This window comes from Bos indicus, chromosome 2 (assembly GCF_029378745.1).
Source record: "Bos indicus isolate NIAB-ARS_2022 breed Sahiwal x Tharparkar chromosome 2, NIAB-ARS_B.indTharparkar_mat_pri_1.0, whole genome shotgun sequence".
NCBI classification, from domain to species: Eukaryota; Metazoa; Chordata; class Mammalia; order Artiodactyla; family Bovidae; genus Bos; species Bos indicus.
In genome coordinates, this window is record NC_091761.1 from 71,135,357 (window position 1) to 71,157,060 (window position 21,704).

Genomic DNA, 21,704 nt, shown 5'->3' on the forward strand with positions numbered 1-21,704 from the left:
GTCAGTGGTAAAGAATCCACCTACCAGTGCAGGAGACATGGTCCCCTGGTGCAGGAAGATGCCACAGAGCCAACTAAGCCCGTGCACCACAACTATTGAGCCCATGCTCTAGAGCCTGGGAGCTGAAACTACTGAGCCCATGTACCAAAACGACTGAAGCCTGCACGTGCCCTGGAGCATGTGCTCCACAAGGGAAGCCACTGCAATGAGAAGCTCTTACTCCACAACTAGAGAGTAGCACCTGCTAGCCACAACAAGAGAAAAGCCTGCCTGACGACAAAGACTCAGCATAGCCAAAAACAAATTATTTTTTTAAATTCATATCATCTACTGACCCCAAATATACTCTAAAATTTACTTTTAAAAGTTAAATACCAGCTGCTGACTTGTTACCCTCTCTTTATGTTAAAAGCTGAATGACATTCCAATTCCCTAGAGCAGAGATGGTTCAGTTCAGTTCAGTCACTCAGTCGTGTCCGACTCTTTGTAACCCCATGAATTGCAGCACGCCAGGCCTCCCTGTTCATCAACAACTCCCAGAGTTCACCCAAACTCATGTCCATCGAGTCGGCGATGCCATCCAGCCATCTCATCCTCTGTCGTCCCCTTCTCCTCCTGCCCCCAATCCCTCCCAGCATCAGGGTCTTTTCCAATGAGTCAACTCTTCACATGAGGTGGCCAAAGTATTGGAGTTTCTTCAGCTTTAGCATCATTCCTTCCAATGAACACCCAGGACTGATTTCCAGGGCATAAAGCAGTATTTGCATAGGTGAGGGAAGGAAGCACAAAGTAAGCATGCCTTCAGCTATTTCGAAACTTGGCCTAGGCTGGATCCCCTAACAAGGAAAAACATTCTTCCTTCTTCTCAAGATCACATAGCACCCGGTTCCCTGGGATCTGCAATCACTACTAGTTCTGAGGCAGGAGGCAGATGCCACAGCTCCCCTCCCACCCACCACCCCAGGGTAAAGCAATTGAAGATTCATTCTCTGTGGACCAGAACTCCACGTGGAGAAAAGCAGGACAATTGAGAGAGGAGGCTGTTCCCTGCCCAGACCACATATTTCCCATTCTTGAAGTCAGGAGGCTCCCCAGCTACATACGTTGTATGTAGGTTCTGTGGAGGTCAAAAGGGGAGTGATGATAAGAGATGTTCTACCTTTAGGCCTTTTCGGTAGAAACTATCTTGGCTAAGAGATACATATACACATGTGGGAGGATCCTGAGATGTATCTGAACCAGGCAATTCAAAATGACTGGCCAACAGAAACTTGGAAGAAATGCCCCATAAAAGTAATTCAAATTACCACGAAGGCACAACTCAGGGACTCTCTCTGTCCACTCGTGTCTCTATCCACATATAATGTACTCTTTTTCCTCTTAATAAATATTCCACATGCTTCACTACTTTCTGACTTCATTGGAAATTCTTTTCTGCAAAGCTGAAGGGCTGGGGCCCTTGTCACTGACCACTGGCCTAGTGGCTAGGATTTGGGGCTCTTACCACAGCGACCTGGCCTCAATCTCTGGTTAAGGAACTGAAGCCCCACTTCAAGCTGCTGCAGACTCAGGCTCCCTGAGATTAGCTCCATACTTCTGTCACTTTAAGCAACCTGGGCACAAAACCACCATGTGGAAGGTCGGTTTTTTCAAGAAATGTGGCATATATTCCAAAGAAGCAACCAAAAAATCAACCCCACTTAAGCTGGAGATTACCAAGTTAATTTAAAACACTAGCTTTGCTTTCTGCAATGTTGAACTTCAGTCAAAATTCAATCACACTAGCCAACCTTGGAGGAATAAAAAGAAAATTCCATTTTCAGAGGTACCTAATCTTTTCAAATGTGCCAAACACAACACAAACACAATAACTTTGTGTTTACCCATGTCTCCTGAGGCTCCGCACTGCAGGCAGAATCATTGCCATTGAGCCACCAGGAAGCACAAAACCTACCTACTAGAAAATATATTTGACTGCAAATATGATCCACACAGGGAATAATCTGAATTTCATCAAGGAAGCTGTAAGCACCAAATGATGGAGACAAAAGTGAATCCAAGTTTCATATGGGGCTAAGGGCAAAAAGACAGTTCTGAATTGTCATTTTGGAAGACACTCACATCTCTTACAATTCAAATGTAATTTTCCCCAAAGTTAGCTCCAAAATTTGTTAATTCGTTTGGCTTTGCTTTCTCAAACAAAATTACACATAGGCTGAAGACTCAAGATGTGCTCCCTGCTATTGCATCTCCATTTTTCCCCTTTTTATAAACCCTGATCTCCATTAAGTTAGTAAGTTATATCTGAAAGCATCTACCTGGCCTTTCTTTAAACACCTACAGCTATAAATTAATGTGGGAAGGATCTGGAGGTTGATCTGCAGTCCACTCCTCCTTACAAATTAGGAATTGGAGAGGAATGGTCTCTCTTTATCAAAAGATTACAGGAGACTTATTTTCCATCAATTCCCTCCTTTCACCTAGCTCCTTTGTAGCTGCAGCCAGAAAATTCTCCCTTTGGTCTCTTAGGTATCACCTTCAAACTCCCCCACCCACCTCTCTCCCATGGAGACTATCAGCCTCTGCAACAACTTTGCAAAACTGCCCTAGTCTTCTTATCCTCTGCTCAAAAGCCTCTAATTCACTCAGAATAAAATTCAAGGTTCTGCATCATCCAGCCAGCCTGTCACCTCCTTAAACTTCCAGCCTCATCTCCTATCCTCCCCTCACTCCCTGCTCAGACATTTACACTCATTTCCTGCCTGGAATGCTTCCTCTTGAGGGGCTTTCTCAAAAGTTATTTTCCCTTAATCCTTCACCCTACGGTCTGGAGTGTGTAAGTAACCTGACAAGACTTCAGTACACACTCGTGAACGAAGGAAAGTCATAACAGATGTCTGCTGAGCACCTAGTCCGGGCCAAGTCTGTTAACGTGAAAGTGTTACTCGCTCGGTTGTGTCCTGCTCTTTGCGACCCCGTGGTCTGTAGCCCCTCCAGGCTCCTCTGTGCATGGGATTCTCCAGGCAAGAATACTGGAAGGTGTTGCCGTGCCCTCCTCCTGGGGATCTCCCCGATCCAGGGATCCAACCTGGGTCTCCCACACTACTGGGCAGATTCTTTACCGTCTGAGCCACCAGGGAGGTCAAGACAACTAAGACACTATCCCTGACTTAAGTGCACCAGACGGATTACTGCACACGAAACAGTACTGCAAATCACGGCCAACGGCAAGTCACAGAACGTGTCAAAAATTCAGAGGAAGAGGCCTCGGCTTCGACCCTCTGGGAACCAATCCAGCTTCCCTCCCTCGCGCAGTTCTCCAGGGACCACGCCCAGAAAGTCTCTTCTAGTCCCAACAGAAGGACCGGGCCCCTCGCCCTCCCCAAGCGTGAGCGTTTACTCGTCCAGCGGCGCGACTTCCGGCATTTCACGCAGGACACAAGATTTAATGAAACAAATTTTAAAACCTCCGCTCTTCAACGTCCACCCCCTGTCTTCTGCCTCGCTGGTCAGTCCCCACGGTGACCCAAGAACCCAATTCCCGCTCTGACCAACTGGCAGTCACTACCGAGAACGCTCTACTTCCGCGATCCTCACCTGCTCCCGGCGTCCCCTTCGACTCCTCCTCGCTGCGCTTGCGCAAGGAAACCCCCGCAGGTTCAAGCGAGGTTGGCAGAGAGTTTGGCAGCTTGGGGGCAGCTTGGGGCGGTTGGGCACGCCCCCATCGTACATCTAGCTTCTGATTGGCTGTCTCTCCTGGTCCGAGCACTGGTGGAGAGGCCTAAGGTTGCGCTTCTAAAATCGCTGCCAGTTGAGTCTCTTGTGCTGCTGCTACCTTCTCTTCGCCGCCTCCGCGGGCTTCCTGGAATCTTTGCAACACCGCCGGCATGTCTCAGGTAATACGCGTGCCCAGCCTTGGCTGCGAAGGTGCCACGAGGCGGGAAGCTGGTGCGGGGTTATCCCGCAGACACAACCCCGCAGGGTCTTTCCCTTCCGTGCTCTGCTGTTATTTCTGGACCCTTGCCCAGCCCAGACTGAACAGAATCCTGTAAGCGGAACTTTCAGGTTTTGGGCTCCTAACATCTTTACTGAGTCCTCAACGGCTGGCAAGTTGCCCATAGGGAAGACTTCGTTCGCAGTGAAGCAGGAATTGAGGTCGGAGGCTAGCGTCCAACATGGACAGATGGGATGTAATGGTTTTTATAGATTGAAAGACTAAGGGGACGGAGTGCCCCATCCGGAAGGACACGGCAGGAGTAGGGGTGCCATATAGAGTGGAGAAGCCAGGAGGCCGCGGTTGAGAGCTTGGAGGTCAGGGGAAGCAGGGGCCGAGTGTCCAGCGCGAGGCCAGGGGAGGGTCACAGCCTGAGGAGGGGTGACCTCTTCTTTGACTGTAGACGATTTTCCGGGACCTAGCAGTGAGGGGGCGGGGGGTGGTGATCTTTGGCCCCTCCCCCGTCTTCAGTACGGACACCGGAACAGGGATCGGCGCCGGATCCCCTGGCCTCAGAGGGAGGGGACCAGCGGGCTCTGGCCGCTGACACCGCTGCGCTCATGCAGTTTTCTCCGCAGTTTCAGTCACCCAGTGCCAGCCCTATCGCAAGTCAGGGCTATCCTGAGACCTCTGTCTGGCCAGCCAGTTGGCCGTGCTGCTTTTTCTGTGAAGTGTGTGTCCACTGCAGCCAGTCTCAGCCTGCCTCCTTCACCACTGTTTCCAGCTCGTGATACCTGGTTTAGTGAGAGCCCCGTACATAGTTGTCCAAGTGAGTGAAGGGATGTGCTTACCCTCCTGGTTTTGCTGAATCTCTCTAGCTGCCCTGTTGAGATGAGGAAGACTGCTTTTCCTCACCAGCAGGGCAAGAGAGTGCTTCCTTTCCAACCCCTCCATCCTAATTACCGAACTCGTCAGGCCTCTTCTCTCACTCATATTTAGGCTGAGTTTGACAAAGCTGCTGAGGAAGTTAAGCATCTTAAGACCAAGCCAGCAGATGAGGAGATGCTGTTCATCTACAGCCACTACAAACAAGCAACTGTGGGTGACATAAATACAGGTATGTTGAGGTGGAGTTGGGAGGGCCCAGATTCATCAAAGTAGGCTTGGCAGCCTTGGTTGGTGCTGAAACTGTTAATCTCTGGGAACCTCATTCTCAAAACCACCCACAGCCCTACTCTTAAGGTGGTTCCTGGGGTTTAAACTGGGAGAGGTTGCCCAAAGATCATGTTCCTGAATGGGGTTTACAGACCCTGCACTGTTCTTGGTTTCTTGGTGGCTCAGATAGCAGAATTCAAATCCCAGTTTGAGGACTTGTCTCGTTATCACCAGCATTTTCCATCTGTTTGGGAGGAACAAAGATCCCAGCTTTGAAGAGCCTTGCTCCAAGCTCTCAGCTAGTAGTAATTTTGTTGAACCACACTATTTCCACCCCAGTCGGACAGGATCAAAGTCGGAGAGCTTGGCAGCTGGGCCAAGCCCAATGTCAGCTCCTACGGCCAGAGTAGCTGCTGGCTTTCTGCAGCAGGTCAGAAGCATTTTTGCTGACAGCAATTCCACCATTTGTTCCCTGTCAAAAAATCTAGGTACAGATTTGAAGCCTTAGTTTGGACCACCATATTCTAGAATGTCTTTTCTCCCTTGGACAGTTTTCATTCTGCCCCTAAGTTCTTCAAACTCCAGAGTATATGGCAATAGCATGATGCATTGTACACAGGGACTCAGAGATGGTGGCCACAGAAGCATAGAGGAGGTCACCCCTCGCTCCTGTTTAGGAGGGTGAGCATAGCCCCTAATTCCATTGCAGTTAGGGTAGAGGGTAGAGCAGGTGGGCTGGCTGCTTAAGGATCCTGGGCAGTGCCAAATCAAACATCACAGGGAGTGGGACTTCCCTGATGGTCCAGTGGCTAAGATTCCATACTCCCACTGCAGGGGGCCCAGGTTCTATCCCTGGTCAGGGAACTAGATCCCCTGGTCGGGGAACAGTTAAAGATCCTATATGCAACAACTAAGACCCAGCACAGCCAAATAAATAAAATATTTTAAAATAAAAATCACAGGGAGGGCTTAGTTAAGAAAGGTCTTGTGGTGAAGGTGAGTTTTACCCTGGGTTTATAAACTCTGCCTCTTCCCAGGGAGGCAGGGGAAATGAAGTAGGGGTGACCAGAGTGACTGAGACACTTTTCTGACAAACGTGATTGTCACAGAGACTGTCCTCTGCCCTGCTTTCGCATTAGTGTAGGTAGACTGGCTTGGGATTCTTATCACTTCCTTATCAGCTCCCTCTAGGGCTGTTCGGTCCAATACAGCAGCCACTAGGCACATGCAGCTATCTAAATTTAAACTGAGAATAGTTAAAATGAAATAAAGTCAACAGTTAACTCCCCAGTCACACTTCAGGTGCTCAGCTGCCACCAGTGGCATGTGGCCCCTGAGTTTGACAGTGTAAATGTTGTATCACCTTTCCATCATCATGAGAGGGCTATTGGGATGTGCCAATCTCAGATCCTGATGATTCTGGGGCACGGTTTCCCTCAGGTGTCCCTGGGAATGCTTCCCAGCAAGCACTTCGGGGGAGACTTTTATGTTTCTCAGACACTGTGGTCCTGGTGCGGGCACTGCGATTGCTCCCCTGGGCTTTCTTCTTAGCATGGCAGTGAACTAGGTCAGCAGGGAGGTGTAAGTGTGTTCCCCAAGTGCAACTGATAACATGTCTACAGGTATAAAACCATGGTGTACCTTAAAGGAAGCTTGCCTTCGGGGTGAGGGGGGTGGAATAAAATTCCCATAAAACAATAAGAAATAGACTAACAATTTGATAGCAAAATGGGGCAAGGATATGAACAGACAGTTCACAGAAAAGGACACCTACAAAACTGATAACAATAACATGGGAGAGAGACCTTGGGTGGGAAGAGTGGAAGGAAACTTTATAGTAATCCCTTTGTGGTGGTTGAATTTTAAGCCAGGTGAATGGATTGTGGTACTTGTTTAAAAAAAATAAAGTATGGTTTTTAAAAGAAATTTTGGAGTTAATTTATAAGAAAGGGGCTATCTGGTAATGAAAACGGTTTTCCTCCTATTTTCTCTAGATTTTAAGTTTGAATTTCTGTACATGTAAGTTTCTGAAGGCAGAACCCACTATACTAGACCCATTTAACTCCACAGCAGAGCCTGGAAAAAGAAGATAAAATATGGCTATCATGGCAAGAAAATGGATAACGTTCCCCATTAGAACTTGCAGCAGGTCTAATGTCTTTCCTTCCCTTGTTTAAGAACGTCCTGGAATGTTGGACTTCAAAGGCAAGGCCAAGTGGGATGCCTGGAATGAGCTGAAAGGTAATTGTTTTAATACGCTTCCCTCATTTGGGAACCCCAGTCATGAAATACTGTTAAGGAGTGTAAGGGGTAAGGACAGAGAACAGAATGGATGAGGCACGTGCTGGGAACCAGTTTGACCTAGACCAGAATGGAAAAAAAAAAACAAAACTAGACCACTTATGATACCATGTGTGCCATTTCCAAAAACACCATCTCTGAGTCATAATATCATCTGGAGAGTGGAGGGGCAGGGGACCAGGCCACTGACAAACAGACTGGGAGGTGATGAGTTGCCTTGGGCTTTATGATATTCAGAATAGGGATGGTTTCCTGTCCACACCTTCCCTTCCCTCACAAGGCCAGCCAGTGACCCCCTGGCCCAAGTAGCACTCCCTAGTTCCCTTCCAGCCAGAAAGGCACCTAAAAACAGAAATGAATTAATGCATGGCAGGCTGCTGGCACATCATAGCCTCGGTGAATGGAGCTATTATATGCTAAGAACAGAGGCCAAGAAGTATCCCGGCTGTGACTTAATCACATGCCACCTGCGGCAGCAAGACCCAGAAGTTGGCACTGAAGTGCTTGCCAGCTTTTGTGTCCTAGCTTGCTCATTTCTGAATAAGCCCTCTGTCTTCCTGCAAATGAGAAACCCTTGAATTCAGAAGGGGCCAGAATACAATAAATACACTCCTAGGATCTGCAAGTAAGTGAAACAGGAATGCCCCTCTGACTGTCCATTCCCATTGGGCATTTCCATACCATTCTGAGGCCCCATGTACTCACCCTTGCTCCAGAACACACACTAATTCCCACTGAGTATCTCTCCTTCAGCATAGAATCCAGGACACCAGGCATCACTATCTCTGAGGGATATCTCCAGTGTCCTCTGTCTTCCCCTCCAAGGGCCAGCTGCTTGTCTTCAGAGTTCCCAAAGCTGCTCTCTGGGGAGAAGAGGGTATCTGGCTTTGTTTCTTCCCTGGCAGCTTAACAGCTCTGAGAGATAAGAGCCCAACAGAGAAATACTTGATAGATCAAAGCCAATCGTGAAAGTCAGTGGGACACAACAGTGGGATACTCACCTGGCCAGCAAGCCAGTGACAGGCCTCAGGCTGCTGCACACACATTATGAGCTCAGTGCTTTATGGAGCCTTCCCTGTGGGCCAAGCTCCTTAAGGACTTCAAAAGTCACATCCTGGCCAGGTCTGTGAGGTGTAGGTAGTGGAACCCCCATCCCCATCACAGATGAGAAACAGCCTCGCAGCATTAACCTGGGGCTCTAAAGTTTGCTGCCTTTCTACAGTACTGCCTCTCTGACAAATAATCTTGTTGATACCTTGCAGGGACTTCTAAAGAAGATGCCATGAAAGCTTACATTGACAAAGTAGAAGAACTAAAGAAAAAATATGGAATATAAGAGACTGAGTTTGGCTGCCAGCCATTCATTTCACCTAAACTGATTTAATGCCTTGTTTTTCTAATACTGGGGATGAAGTTCATAAATAACTAGCTAAGCCAGAAGCTCAAGACAGCCCAGGATATGACTAACAGATTAGGAGCTGAAACGGTTACTAATCCTTGCTGAGTAATTTTTATCAGTAGATGAATTAAAAGTATCTTTGTTACTTTACTTCGATAACTTGGGTTCTTGAAATAATGTCCTCTATTCCAATCTCTCTTCCTCACTTTTTCCAAAGATTTCATCTAGAAGTGTTTGAACTTACCTATCTCCCCCTGTACACTTTGTTGGAGGGTGAGCAGGCGCACCCACCTGTTCAGACCTGGCCTGTGTTCACCTTGGTGCAGAGGAGTTATTATAGCAGTGGCCTTCCCTGTCTCCATCTTCCCCAGCTTCAACTACACCAGTCAGGTGGGCTGAAACGTCAATCTGCAGGGACTGCCAACTCTCTGTCAAGAACATTGCTGGCCTCATACTCTGAGGAAGGCAGGGTTAATGAGCATTTGAGTTTTGGCTGAGGTCCAACCAGTCTGTGGTTGCAGGGTAAACAAGCAAGGAGGGAAACCCCAGTCAGGGTGAAACATGCATTTTCAGGAAGCATCCCCAGTGTCCTCTGGGGAAGCTTGGCCACATGCACCTGGGCAGGCAAAAAGCCAGTAGGGGAAGTGAGGGCTCAGCAGGGAGAAGGGCAGTCAGGACCTCAGAAGGGCAAGGGGTTAAGGCTGCAAAGAAAACAGGCTGAAGCTTGACTTTGCAGGTGGTTGAATAGTAAGAATTAAAGGAGACAGCAATCAGACCCTCTGTGCCTCATGTTCCCCTTCAGTCACTTCCACAGTCCTGCAAGGGAGGCAGTCATATTTCCATTTTGCAGGTGAGGATGCTGAGGCCAAAAGGAATTAAAGAGAGGCTCTCTGAGGCCAGGCAGCTCTTAGATCTCCCCTCTAGAGCCAGTGCCCTGTTCCTAGACATAGTTCAGCCTTGCTCCAGAACAGTGAGACCTGAGCACTACAGTAACTTGCCTAAGGTCACTCAGCTGCTAAAGAAACCCAGGACCAGCATTCAGGTGCAGGTCTTCTTGGTTCAGACACCTGTACCAGCCAAGGCGGCCTCAAAGGAGTGAGTAGCACTGGTGGGAAAAACAGGAGCAAGCAGGGAGGGCATCTGGTATGGCTGGATACAGCGTGCCTTCAATGTGGAAGGAGACTAGGTACTGGGAAGTTGACAACCAAGTTGAAAAGTACAGAATTTGACCATAGGTGATGGGGAGATGCAGGGGAGGCAACATGGTCAAGGCATTCAGACGGTCAGTCTGACCATCTCAGTGATTACTGAGAATAGTGTGAGTCATCCAGTTCCAGCCCAGGCTGCCTATGGAAAATGAAGCCCCACAGCTCAGATGTGCAGTGTAGGGGAGGTGATGTCCTGAGTAGCAGTGTCATTTGTGCAGCACCAGTTCCTAGGTGCTGATGTGATTAAGGGCATCTGAGGCAGGGAACCTGGCCTCCCACCTGGCTCCACTCCACCCAGGCTGCCAAGACCACCCAACTCAGGGGGCACCTCAACCCTAAGGGAGGCAGTAAGGAGCCATAGCCACCCACCTGGACCCATATTTAGATCATCTTTGCTCAGTTATTGGCTGTTTTGGGGAGTAAGCCAAAGGAAAAACAATCTTAGAGTCCAGGGTATGGCGCTTGTCTTAAATAGACCTGGCTCCAGGGTCAGGCCTAGTGTAGCCTCCAGGGGGTGTGAGAAGGTCCTGCCGTAAAGGAGGTACCACAGTGTGTAGCACTTTATCAGGAATTTCTCTCTCACCCTCCTTCAAACCAGTTTTTGTCCCTGGCAGCATCCCTTGCAGTATCTATCAGTCAGGGACCTACCCCAAGAGCCTAACACTGGATATAGTGTGGGTAAGAAAATCAACTACCTGGTACCCTGCCCTATTTCTAGCTTGGAAAGGCAGCGCAGACCTGTGCTCAGACGTCATTGCCTCCTTGCCAGCCAGGATCCCAGAAGAGTGGACCTGAGCTTAGGGAAGCCCTGACAAAGAGCACAGTATGGCCCTCTGCAGTTACACTCTGCTTAGATTGTACTATGATGACTCGTATCTCTTCTCCAGTGGATGCCAATGGGAGAGACACTGGAGTGAAAAAACAGACCCAAGGCCCCTCTGCCAACCAAGGGCATGGCCTCTGATGAATGGCCATTATTTGCAAAGGACCTGCAGGGTCAGGCTCTTTGCTTCAGTTCTGAAATTTATCCACGGTGCCTTGAGGTAGGAACAGTACCTCCTTGCTGTGTTACCATGCCCATTATTCAAATGAAGAAAAGAAGGCTCAGGTGATGAGTTGATCCAAACCCAGGGCTCTCTGACCAGAAAGGCCTTGCTTGTCCACTTCTGTCACATCCCCTCTGGTCTCCACTCATTACCTGGTGACCCCTGTCTCGCCAGGCTAACATAAAGTCAAAGTCACTCAGTCATGTCCAACTCTTTGCAGCCCCCATGGACTGCAACTCACCCCCAGGCTCCTCTGTCCATGGAGTTCTTCAGGCAACAATATAGAGTGGGTCACCATGCCTTCCTCCAGGGGATCTTCCCGACCCAGGAATTGAACCCAGGTCTCCTACATTGCAGGTGATTGACAGACTTACATGTGAATCCCACTCCAGCCTCTCTCAGGTGCTGAATCACCTATCTTCTTTGAGCCACACTTTCTTCCATCTGGAAAATGAGCCTATAAAATGGGGAAAGTGCTTGGCACAATGCCCAGCAAATAGTGACTGCTAGCAGCTTGGAGGCCTTCCCTAGCCAGCATCCTCACCCTCAGTACTTCCCTGCCCAACTGTTTGGACAAGCCTTGGTCTGAGGGCACAAGCTGCGGCTCCCCACTTTGTTGCTCTTTAGTTGCTGTTGTCCAACTCTTTGCGACCCCACGGACTACAGCCCCTGTCCATGGGATTCTCCAGACAAGAATACTGGAGTGAGTTGCTATTTCCTTTTCCAGGGGATCTTCCCAACCCAGGGAATGAACCCAGGTCTCCTGCATTGGCAGGCAGATTCTTTACCACTGAGCCACCTGGGAAGCACCCCCTCCTTAGTAGTGCTTCAATAATAAGGTTGGCGGGGATGGGGGGGCGGTCACCATGTTTCCCCTACACTAAAGTAGTTCCAAGATCCAAAAGCCTGGGAACTGCTGCTAGAAACCAGGCATCTTAGGGGACACAGAAAGGCCCCTGGATTGCAACTGGACAAGCACTTCTCAAGTTACATAGACATAGGGCAAGTTGTGTCACCTCTGTAACCCTCAGCTTCTTCATCAGTAAAATGGGGTCCAGTACAGAAAAGAAGGAGAGCAGAACAGGGGAATGAGAAGGCCCCAAGGGTTCCTGGCTTGCAGGAATCAGGCTGGAAAGTTTTGAGGGGGCAGTTTAAGCAGCATAAAGGTGTGTAAAGTAAAATTATAGGTATTCAGAGTTGAGGATGAACCAAAAGAAATAACCAGCGGAGGCAAGCTTTAAGGAGCTGAGGCTTTGGACTGGCTCAGGGCAGGACAATGCCTCTGCCCTCAGCAGCTCCCAGGAAAGAAAGGGGCAGAATGGTTCTTCCCTTTTATTTATTTGTGTGACCACACACAACCTGTCTTTTGAAAGGACTTGGGGTAGCTAAGAACAGACCCCCCAAATGAGCAAAGCCCCACCAGGATCCTAGGGTTTAAAGATCAGTCAGATGCCCTCCTTGTTCTGAAAGAGCCATAAACCAGGAAGTGCACCAGAAGGGCTCAGGAATGCCCTCTGTGCACACCTCCAAGCAGAGAATCCCCCTTGCTTCACAACACCCTCCTGCCTTGGATACAACTCGATCCTTGGAGGACCAGGAATTAGTCGACCTACACCTTTTTTGTTTTATGATTTTTTGATAAGTATCCTTGCTCGGGAATGAACGAACTAATATAAGTCTAGCCTGCAAACATTTAGATACCCCTACAAAGCCTTTCCAGAGTAATCAGTGAGATATCAAAGACAGTAAAGGACTCTGCACTTGGTGGGGGGGTAATCTCAAGTAGCTTCAGTGTGTAACTTTTGGGGCTTCCAAATACTCTGCTATATCCTGTACCCTCAGGATATAGGTCCAAGTCCTAAGCACCACCACCCCCAAATACACACACCGCACCTCAGGATGTGACCTATTTGGAAAGAGGATCTTTGCAGTTGCAATTGAGATAAGGATCTCAAGACAAGATCATTAAGGTTGGGCCCTAATCCAATAACTGTTGTTCTTATAAGATGAAAGAAAGTGAAATTTGAGACACAGATATGCACAGAGAGAAAGACAATGTAAACATGGGGGCAGAGACTGGAATTAGGCAAGGAATGCCCAGGGCTACCAGCAACCCCAGAAGTTAAGAGAGAGGCATGGGACAGAGCTTCTCTAGGTCTCCAGAAGGAACCAGGCCTGCCGACACCCTGAATCTGGATTTCTAGCATCTAGAGCTGTGGTAAAATAAATCTCTGTTGTTTTACACTATCCAGCTTATGTGATTTGTCAGAGGAGCCCCAGGAAACTAATATGCCTGCTAATAATCCTCATATGGCTGTCTGTGGGCTGGTCTTGTCCACCAGCGGCCCTTCTTCAGAAGACCCTCAAGGTCTTTGTCAAGTACAAATGAGACACCATTACCCAGAGGGCTCTCTAACGAATACCTGATTGGGCTCACCTCAGTTAAAAATCCAGAGAAGGCAATGGCACCCCACTCCGGTACTCTTGCCTGGAAAATCCCATGGATGGAGGAGCCTGGTAGGCTGCAGTCCATGGGGTAGCTAAGAGTCAAACACGACTGAGCGACTTCAACTTTCACTTTCATGCATAGGAGAAGGAAATGGCAACCCACTCCACTGTTCTTGCCTGGAGAATCCCAGGGATGGAGGAGTCTGGTGGGCTGCCGTCTATGGGGTCGCACAGAGTTGGACACGACTGAAGCGACTTAGCAGCAGTAGCAGTTAAAAATCACCAGCCTTAAGGTATGGGAGTTAGCACAGTTTTGGTGGAAATCATGAAAAAGCCAAAGCTCAGGTTGCTGCTAAGGTGACCATACTTAGAAATCACCCATGGGCACCAGGGCATGAGACTTACAAAAGAGAGTGGAGACTGCAAAGTGGGAGGGTGTTGGAAAGAATGATTACCTCAGCCATTCACACAGCTTTGCCTAAGTGTGGCCCTGAGGGACACTGTTCACCAGAAGATATGTAGTGGTGGAAATAGCGTGGGCTTCCCAGATCGATTTAAATTTGAACCACAAAGTGGCTACTTTTGCTCTTTCTGACCTTGAGCCAGCTTATTTTCTCTGAGCCTTGGATTTTTTTTTTTTTTTTGTCTATAACATAGGGATAATCTCTATGGTGCAGAATTGAGTGGAGATTTTAATAAATGCCTAACACAAAAAAAGAAAAATGAATACATGCTTATCAACAAAAGCATTTAGGATGCCTAAAGAATGAATTCATCTATTTAGAATTTTAAAATTTGAGAGGTTCTGGTTGAGATAGCCCAGACTCTTCCCTGATCTTAAATTGTATCTTTTGTGCTCGTGTGTGCTTGGACCGGCATCCCTGCTTTTGAGGAATGACGCCTCCTCCCCTATTCCAGGGCAATTAGTCCACCAGAGTCCTGGAGTATAAGAGGGGTCATTTTTCCTGAAGGTCCCAGCATGAAAATCCTAGGGAAGAAATGTCTGGGTCACTTGACTGTCTTTGAACCAACTTCATGGCCAGGGGCATAGAACACCTTAAAGTGGCCAGGCCTTATTGGAAAGGTCTCCCATCCTCCACAATCTCTAACTGTAGGGACTTTATAAGAGAGAGCTGCTTGCTGCCATCTTTCCCAGAAGCACGGAAGAAGCTGTTTGGCATAGCAAAGAATGATTTCGGTAAAATCTCTTACCTGAGATTCTATTTGGATACCAGAAGAAAAAAGATATCTGTTGCTATAAAAGTCACCCCCAAGGTTAGTGACTTAACAATGATTTCATTATCATTCTCACGGTTCTGGACTTAACTAGGCTCAGCTGAGTGGCTCTTGTTCAGTCAGGATGGCTCATATGGTTGAGGCTAGATGATGGTGGGGATAGGGGTCACCTCAGAGCTTCCTCACTCGCATGTCTAGTGGTTAATGCTGGCTGTTAGCCAGGACACCGACCCACAATTCTCCACATGGCTTGGACTTCCTCACAGCATGGTGGCTGAGTTCCCAGAGTGAGTGTCCCAAGAGACTCAGAGTGAATCCGTACTGCCTTTTATAACCTAGCCTGGAAAGTCACATGGCATGACCTCTACCATAGTCACAAGCCTACCCAAATTCAAGGAGAAAGAACATGGACCCCATTCTTGATGGAAAGTCTCATGATCACAATGTAGGAAAGGCTGGTGAGATGGGAGACACTGTTGCTGCTCTTTTGGGAAAATATTAGTATAACCTGCCAGAGATTTATGACCATATAGCATGTGGCCACCATCAAACTGTCCTTTCCAGATAACTGAACCCCTACACTCCCATTCTGCTTCAGCTGGCTTAACATAGGTTTCTGTCACTTCCTGGTTACAACACTATATCAATATCTCACAGGGCTACTCTAAGGATTAGATGATTGCTAATGCTTGCAAAACACACAGCACAGTGCAAACTGTAGGAGCTCCATAATCAGAAGTTCCCTTACCCCTGCTCCTTTCCTTCCAATAACTCATTTCCCCTGTGGTTAGTGAGAATCCGCAACTAATGCCATCTATGTTGCAAAACAGCAGTAGCAGCAACCTTTATCATCATGGACAGTTCATACCCTATGCTTACAAGTACACTCAGGAAATTTGTAGTACATGGCTCCAGCCCAGTACAGACAGAGCTCTGCTCTTAAGCACCAATCTTTGTTCCTTCTACTTACCAACTCAACATTTACATCAATATGATCCAAAAGTGGGACCGGCACTGACTTTATATTATAAACAAAAGATTTTGCAAATTGATTAAGTTTTTAAACAAGTCTTTTAAGATACAGTTTTTTTTACAACATATCCCAAATCCTTTTGCAGATATCGCTCTCATATCCCAGTCCCAGACTGTGCAGCATTAAAAAAAATTTTTTTTTCTGGACATCCCTGGTGGCATAGTGGACAGGAGTCTGCCTGCCAATCCAGGAGGCACAGGTTTAATCCATGGTCCAGGAGGATTTCATATGCTCGGAGCAACTAAGCCCGTGCTCCACAACTACTTAGCCCACATGCTGCAACTGCTGAAGTCCGAGCTTCCCAGAGCCTATGCTCTACAACAAGAGAAGCCACCGCGTTAAGCCGGCGCACCACAATTGCGAGTAGCCCCCGCTCTCAGAAACCAGAGAGAGCCCATGCAAAGCAGTGAAGACCCAGCACAGCCAAAAATGAAATAAATACTAAAAAATTAAACAAATTCTTTTCTGATTTGAAAAACAATGTGCATGCATTGCAGAAAACTTGGGAAATGCCAGAAATGTGAAAAAGAGAACAACTCTGAGAGTCTTATAGCATATAATGGGAATCACATTGTATATGAAATTCTGTAACCTGATTCTCTTTTCCTAAAATCATTTCATGAAAAATGTCTGCATAATAGTTGCATCACTTTGTTGGACTATAATTAGTACCCTGATAGACAATATCTACTTTTTGCTATTATTATGATAATTTGTTAAACATCTTTATATACAGATCTTTGAAAACATTTTGATTTTCACTTAGAATGTAATTTATTGATTCAAAATTTATCATCTTTTATACATATTTTTAAATCATTTCCATGAAAAGTTCTTACTGCTAATGTACAATAGTGCCTTTTCACTATCACCTCCTTGCCAGCATTGAATATTATCACTTAAAATTTCTTTTGTTTTTACAATCTGGCAGGTAAAAAGTGGTGTCTTGCAGTTTGAAACTCCCTTGAAAGTAAGAGTGTTTGAGGGCTGTCTTTTCCAGGTTCTTTAGTAACCTCTGCTCCTACAGATTCTTTCTCCCTCTCTCTCTCTCTCAACCTCCCAGCCATCTTTCACCATCTTGCACAGTTTCTGCTCATTTATTTGGAACAGACGTTTCTTTCTCAGTTTCACCTCTGCTCTCCAAAGTATTCTGCCAGGGAGCACGAGGCCAGATGTTTTCCATTAATCAAGGCCATGTATATTAAATGGTCAGCTAGGAAGCCCCTGGAGATGGCAGGAGTGCAGAGTTGGACTGCACCCAGGAAAGCGGCATGGGGCAGAGATGCCTCCCCCAGGCAGGCTGGGCAGGCTGGATGACACAGGCTGGGAGAAGAAGGCTAAGTGCCTAGCCTTTCCTGGAGTCACCGCAGGCAGTAGGTGAGGACTCAGTCCTCCTACACCAGGCCAACCAGTCAAGACACAGAAGCCTGCTCGGGAACACGAGCTCCTGGCTAGGAGGGAGGAAGCCGCTCTCCTGCATGGGCAGCCGCAGGACAGGAAGACACAGATTGAGAAAGGATCTGCAGAAACAGGTGGCTGCAGAGCAAGAGGGGCGTCTCTGGTGGCTCAGCTGGTAAAGAATCCGCCTGCAATACAGGAGACCCCAGTTTGATTCCTGGGTCGGGAAGATCCTCTGGAGAAGGGATAGGCTACCCACTCTAGTATTCTTGGGCTTCCCTAGTGACTCAGACAGTAAAGAATCGCCTGCAACGCAGGAGACTTGGGTTCAATTCCTGGGTTGGGAAGGTCCCCTGGAGGAGGGCATGGCAACCCACTCCAGTATTCTTGCCTGGAGAATCCCCTGGATCAAGGAGCCTGGCGAGTTACAGTCCATGGGGTTGCAGTCCTATGCGACTAAGCACAGCACAGCAGAGCAAGAGAAGCTAGCCTTCTTTTAGCCTCGCCGAACTTTAAAGGACTTTTCAAGGACTTTCAACTTATTTCTGCCCATTTTTAATGAAACTGAAAACATAAGGTGAAAATACTATTTTTTACAGTGAGCTCTCGAGTACTCCCTACCTAGATTTTTACCACAGCATTTTACTCTAGACATTTTATCACAGAGCTAGCTCTCCTTCCACTACTCTATCCATCAACCTGAATGATTTTTGGATGCCGTTCAAAGTAAGTTGCAGGCATTCATATGCTTCTCACTGAATATTTCAGAGTATATATTGGATTGGCCAAAAAGTTCATTCTGGTGTTTCTGTAAGATGTTATGGAATATTATTAAGTACAGTTCAACATTTGCTTACAGTTTTATTATTTCTTTGGAATAAAATTTATTTATAATAAAATGCAAAATCTTAAATATACCAACTGTAAGTTTCAACAAGTACATGTACCTGTACAACCCAGATCCCTATCTTAGGGGAAACACTGACTGAAACCACTCACCCTGGGCCAGGCACCATAGTAATCATCTGCACCAGTTACTTTTACATCAGGAGGTCCTGGTAAGGAACATGGAACTAACAAGCCACCACCAACCACAGGAGTTCGGGAAAGGTCAACCAGAGATGCCAAAAGCCCTACCAATCTCCCACAATCCTCCTTGCTGGAATCCATCTTGGCTAAGCAATGTGTATACCACAGGAAGGACCTTGAGCCAGAATGATTGATCAGAGAGAATCTGGACAGTACATCACCTAAAACCAGAGACTGCAAGCCACATGGTAGACATGTCTCCTGGGTTCATTTACCCTCCTGCTCTCCACTGGGGTGCCCCTTCACAATAGTCTCTTGCTTTGTCAGCACTGTGTTTCTTGTTAGACAATCCATTTCTGAGTGTTAGACAAGAGCTCAGTCTAGGGCCCAGGAAGGGGTCCCCCTTCCTGCAACAAAAATATAGAACACTATCATTGATCCAGAAAGTTCCTTCACGTTCCTCTCCGGTCACTGTCTGTCATCATGCTCCCAGAGGCAAACATCACTCTCATTTTTTTTCTACCATAAATTAGTTTTGCCTGTTCTACGACTTATGTGAGTGAAATCATACCTGTGTATCCTTTCTGTAAGGCTTATTTCACTTCATCTAAGTACACTTTATTATGTGAGAGGAAAGTATCAAACTATAGGGCCCACCAGCAAGTGTTCATTTGAGACGAAGGAAAACTGTTCATTACCTAGAATTTCATTTAAAACCACAATGGGAAATACCATTAAGAGAGTACGAAGATGCTTTCTAAGGTCCACTTGACTTCGCATTCCAGGATGTCTGGCTCTGGGTGACTATTCACACCATCATGGTTATCTGGGTCATAAAGATCTTTTTTGTATAGTTCTTCTGTGTATTTTTGCCATCTCTTATGCTTCTGTTAGGTCCATACTATTTCTGTCCTTTATTGAGCTTATTTTTGCATGAAATGTTCCTTTGGTATCACTAATTTTCTTGAAGCGATCTCTAGTCTTTCCCATTCTATTGTTTTCCTCTATTTCTTTGCATTGATCGCTGAGGAAGGCTTTCTTATCTTTCCTTGCTATTCTTTGGAGCTCTGCATTCAGATGGGTATATCTTTCCTTTTCTCCTTTGCCTCTAGCTTCTCTACTTTTCTCAGTTATTTGTAAGGCCTCTTCAGACATCCATTTTACCTTTTTGCATTTCTTTTTCTTGGGGATGGTCTTGATCACTGCCTCCTGTACAATGTCACAAACCTCCGCCCTGGTTCTTCAAGCACTCTGTCTATAAGATCTAATCCCTTGAATCTATTTGTCACTTCCACTGTATAATCATAAGGGATTTGATTTAGGTCATACCTGAATGGTTTAGAGGTTTTCCCTAGTTTCCTCAATTTAAGTCTGAATTTTGCAATAAAGAATTAATGATCTGAGCCACAGTCAGCTCCCATTCTTATTTTTGCTGACTGTATAGAGCTTTTCCATCTTTGGCTGCAAAGAATACAATCAATCTGATTTCGGGATTGACCAACTGGTGATGTCCATGCGTAAAATCTTCTCTTGTGTTGTTGGAAGAAGGTGTTTGCTATGGCCAGTGCATTCTCTTGGCAAAACTCTGTTAGCCTTTGCCCTGCTTCATTTTGTACTCCAAGGCCAAATTTGCCTGTTGGTATTTGACTAGACAAATATACCTGACGAATATCAGTTCAGTTCAGTCACTAGGTCATGTCCGACTCTTTGTGACTCCATGAACCACAGCAGGACAGGCCTCCCTCTCCATCACCAACTCCTAGAGTCAACCTAAACCCAAATCTATTGAGTCAGTGATGCCATCCAACCATCTCATCCTCTATTGTCCCCTTCCCCTCCTGCCTTCAATCTTTCCCAGCATAGGGTTTTTTCAAATGAGTCAGCTCTTCGCATCAGGTGGCCAAAGTATTGAGTTTCAGCTTCAACATCAGTCCTTCCAATGAACACCCAGGACTGATCTCCTTTAGGATGGACTGGTTGGATCTCCTTGCAGTCCAAGGGACTCTCAAGACTCTTATCCAATACCATAGTTCAAAAGCATCAATTCTTCAGTGCTCAGCTTTCGTTATAGTCCAACTCTCACATCCATACATGACTACTGGAAAAACCACAGCCTTGACTAGATGGACCTTTGTTGACAAAGTAATGTCTCTGCTTTTTAATATGCTGTCTAGGTTGGCCATAATTTTCCTTCAAAGGAGTAAGCATCTTTTAATTTCATGGCTGCAATCACCATCTGCAGCAATTTTGGAGCCCCTCAAAATAAAGTCAGCCACTGTTTCCACTGTTTCCCATCTATTTGCCATGAAGTGATGGGACCAGATGCCATGATCTTAGTTTTCTGAAAGTTGAGCTTTAAGCCAACTTTTTCACTCTCTTCTTTCACTTTCATCAAGAGACTCTTTAGTTCTTCTTAACTTTCTGTCATAAGGGTGGCGTCATCTGCATATCTGAGGTTATTGAGATTTCTCCCAGCAATCTTGATTCCAGTTGTGCTTCCTCCAGTACAGCGTTTCTCATGATGAACTCTGCATATAAGTTAAATAAGCAGGGTGACAATATACAGCCTTGACGTACTCCTTTTCCTATTTGGAACCAGTCTGTTGTTCCATGTCCAGTTCTAACTGTTGCTTCCTGATCTGCATACAGGTTTCTCAAGAGGCAGGTCAGGTGGTCTGGTATTCCCATCTCCTTCAGAATTTTCCACAGTTTATTGTGATCCACACAGTCAAAGGCTTTGGCATAGTCAAGAAAGCAGAAATAGATGTTTTTCTGGAACTCTCTTGCTTTTTCGATGATCCAGCAGATGTTGGCAATTTGATCTCTGGTTCCTCTGCCTTTTCTAAAACCAGCTTGAACATCAGGAAGTTCACAGTTCACGAACTGCTGAAGTCTGGCTTGGAGAATTGTGAGCATTACTTTAATGAGTGCAATTATGTGGTAGTTTGAGCATTCTTTGGCATTGCCTTTCTTTGGGATTGGAATGAAAACTGACCTTTTCCAGTCCTGTGGCCACTGCTGAGTTTTCCAAATTTGTTGACATATTGAGTGCAGCATTTTCACAGCATCATCTTTTAGGATTTGAAATAGCTCAACTGGAATTCCATCACTTCCACTAGCTTTGTTCGTAGTGATGCTTTCTAAGGCCCACTGACTTCACATTCAGGATATCCAGCTCTAGGTGAGTGTGAGTGATCACACCATTGTGATTATCTGGGTCGTGAAGATCTTTTTTATACAGTTCTTCTGTGTATTCTTGCCACCTCTTCTTAATATCTTCTGCTTCTGTTAGGTCCATACAATTTCTGTCCTTTATTGAGCCCATCTTTGCATGAAATGTTCCTTTGGTATCACTAATTTTCTTGAAGAGATCTCTAGTCTTTCCCATTCTATCGTTTTCCTCTATTTCTTTGCATTGATCGCTGAGGAAGGCTTTCTTATCTCTCCTTGCTATTCTTTGGAACTCTGCATTCAAATGGGTATCTTTCCTTTTCCCCTTTGCTTTTCACTTCTCTTC

General features: G+C 46.4%; 2 protein-coding genes across 15 annotated transcripts in view; one reads left to right on the forward strand and one right to left on the reverse strand.

The window, feature by feature from the left end:
- Positions 1-21,704, reverse strand: part of C2H2orf76 (chromosome 2 C2orf76 homolog) — a 154,089-nt gene that overhangs the window by 128,292 nt on the left and 4,093 nt on the right. For 3 of the 14 annotated variants that reach the window (XM_070768849.1, XM_070768854.1, XM_070768917.1), the window contains exon 1: positions 3,598-3,732. The exons of 2 other annotated variants lie outside the window; for them this stretch is intronic. In XM_070768849.1, the coding sequence (XP_070624950.1) occupies positions 3,598-3,732 (135 nt within the window). 9 more of the 14 variants (XM_070768896.1, XM_070768900.1, XM_070768913.1 and 6 more) reach the window with 6 other exon arrangements.
- Positions 3,759-8,939, forward strand: DBI (diazepam binding inhibitor, acyl-CoA binding protein). The gene is made up of 4 exons (XM_019973871.2): positions 3,759-3,896; positions 4,934-5,051; positions 7,268-7,330; positions 8,653-8,939. Exons 1-4 carry the CDS (start codon positions 3,888-3,890, stop codon positions 8,724-8,726), a joined length of 264 nt encoding a protein of 87 aa, XP_019829430.1. The 5' UTR covers positions 3,759-3,887; the 3' UTR covers positions 8,727-8,939.

Excerpts from the sequence above, each read along its gene's own strand:
- DBI (XM_019973871.2), top strand. Across the intron at positions 5,052-7,267 it reads TGTGGGTGACATAAATACAG|AACGTCCTGGAATGTTGGAC; the intron begins GTATGTTGAGGT and ends CCCTTGTTTAAG. Across the intron at positions 7,331-8,652 it reads TGCCTGGAATGAGCTGAAAG|GGACTTCTAAAGAAGATGCC; the intron begins GTAATTGTTTTA and ends GATACCTTGCAG.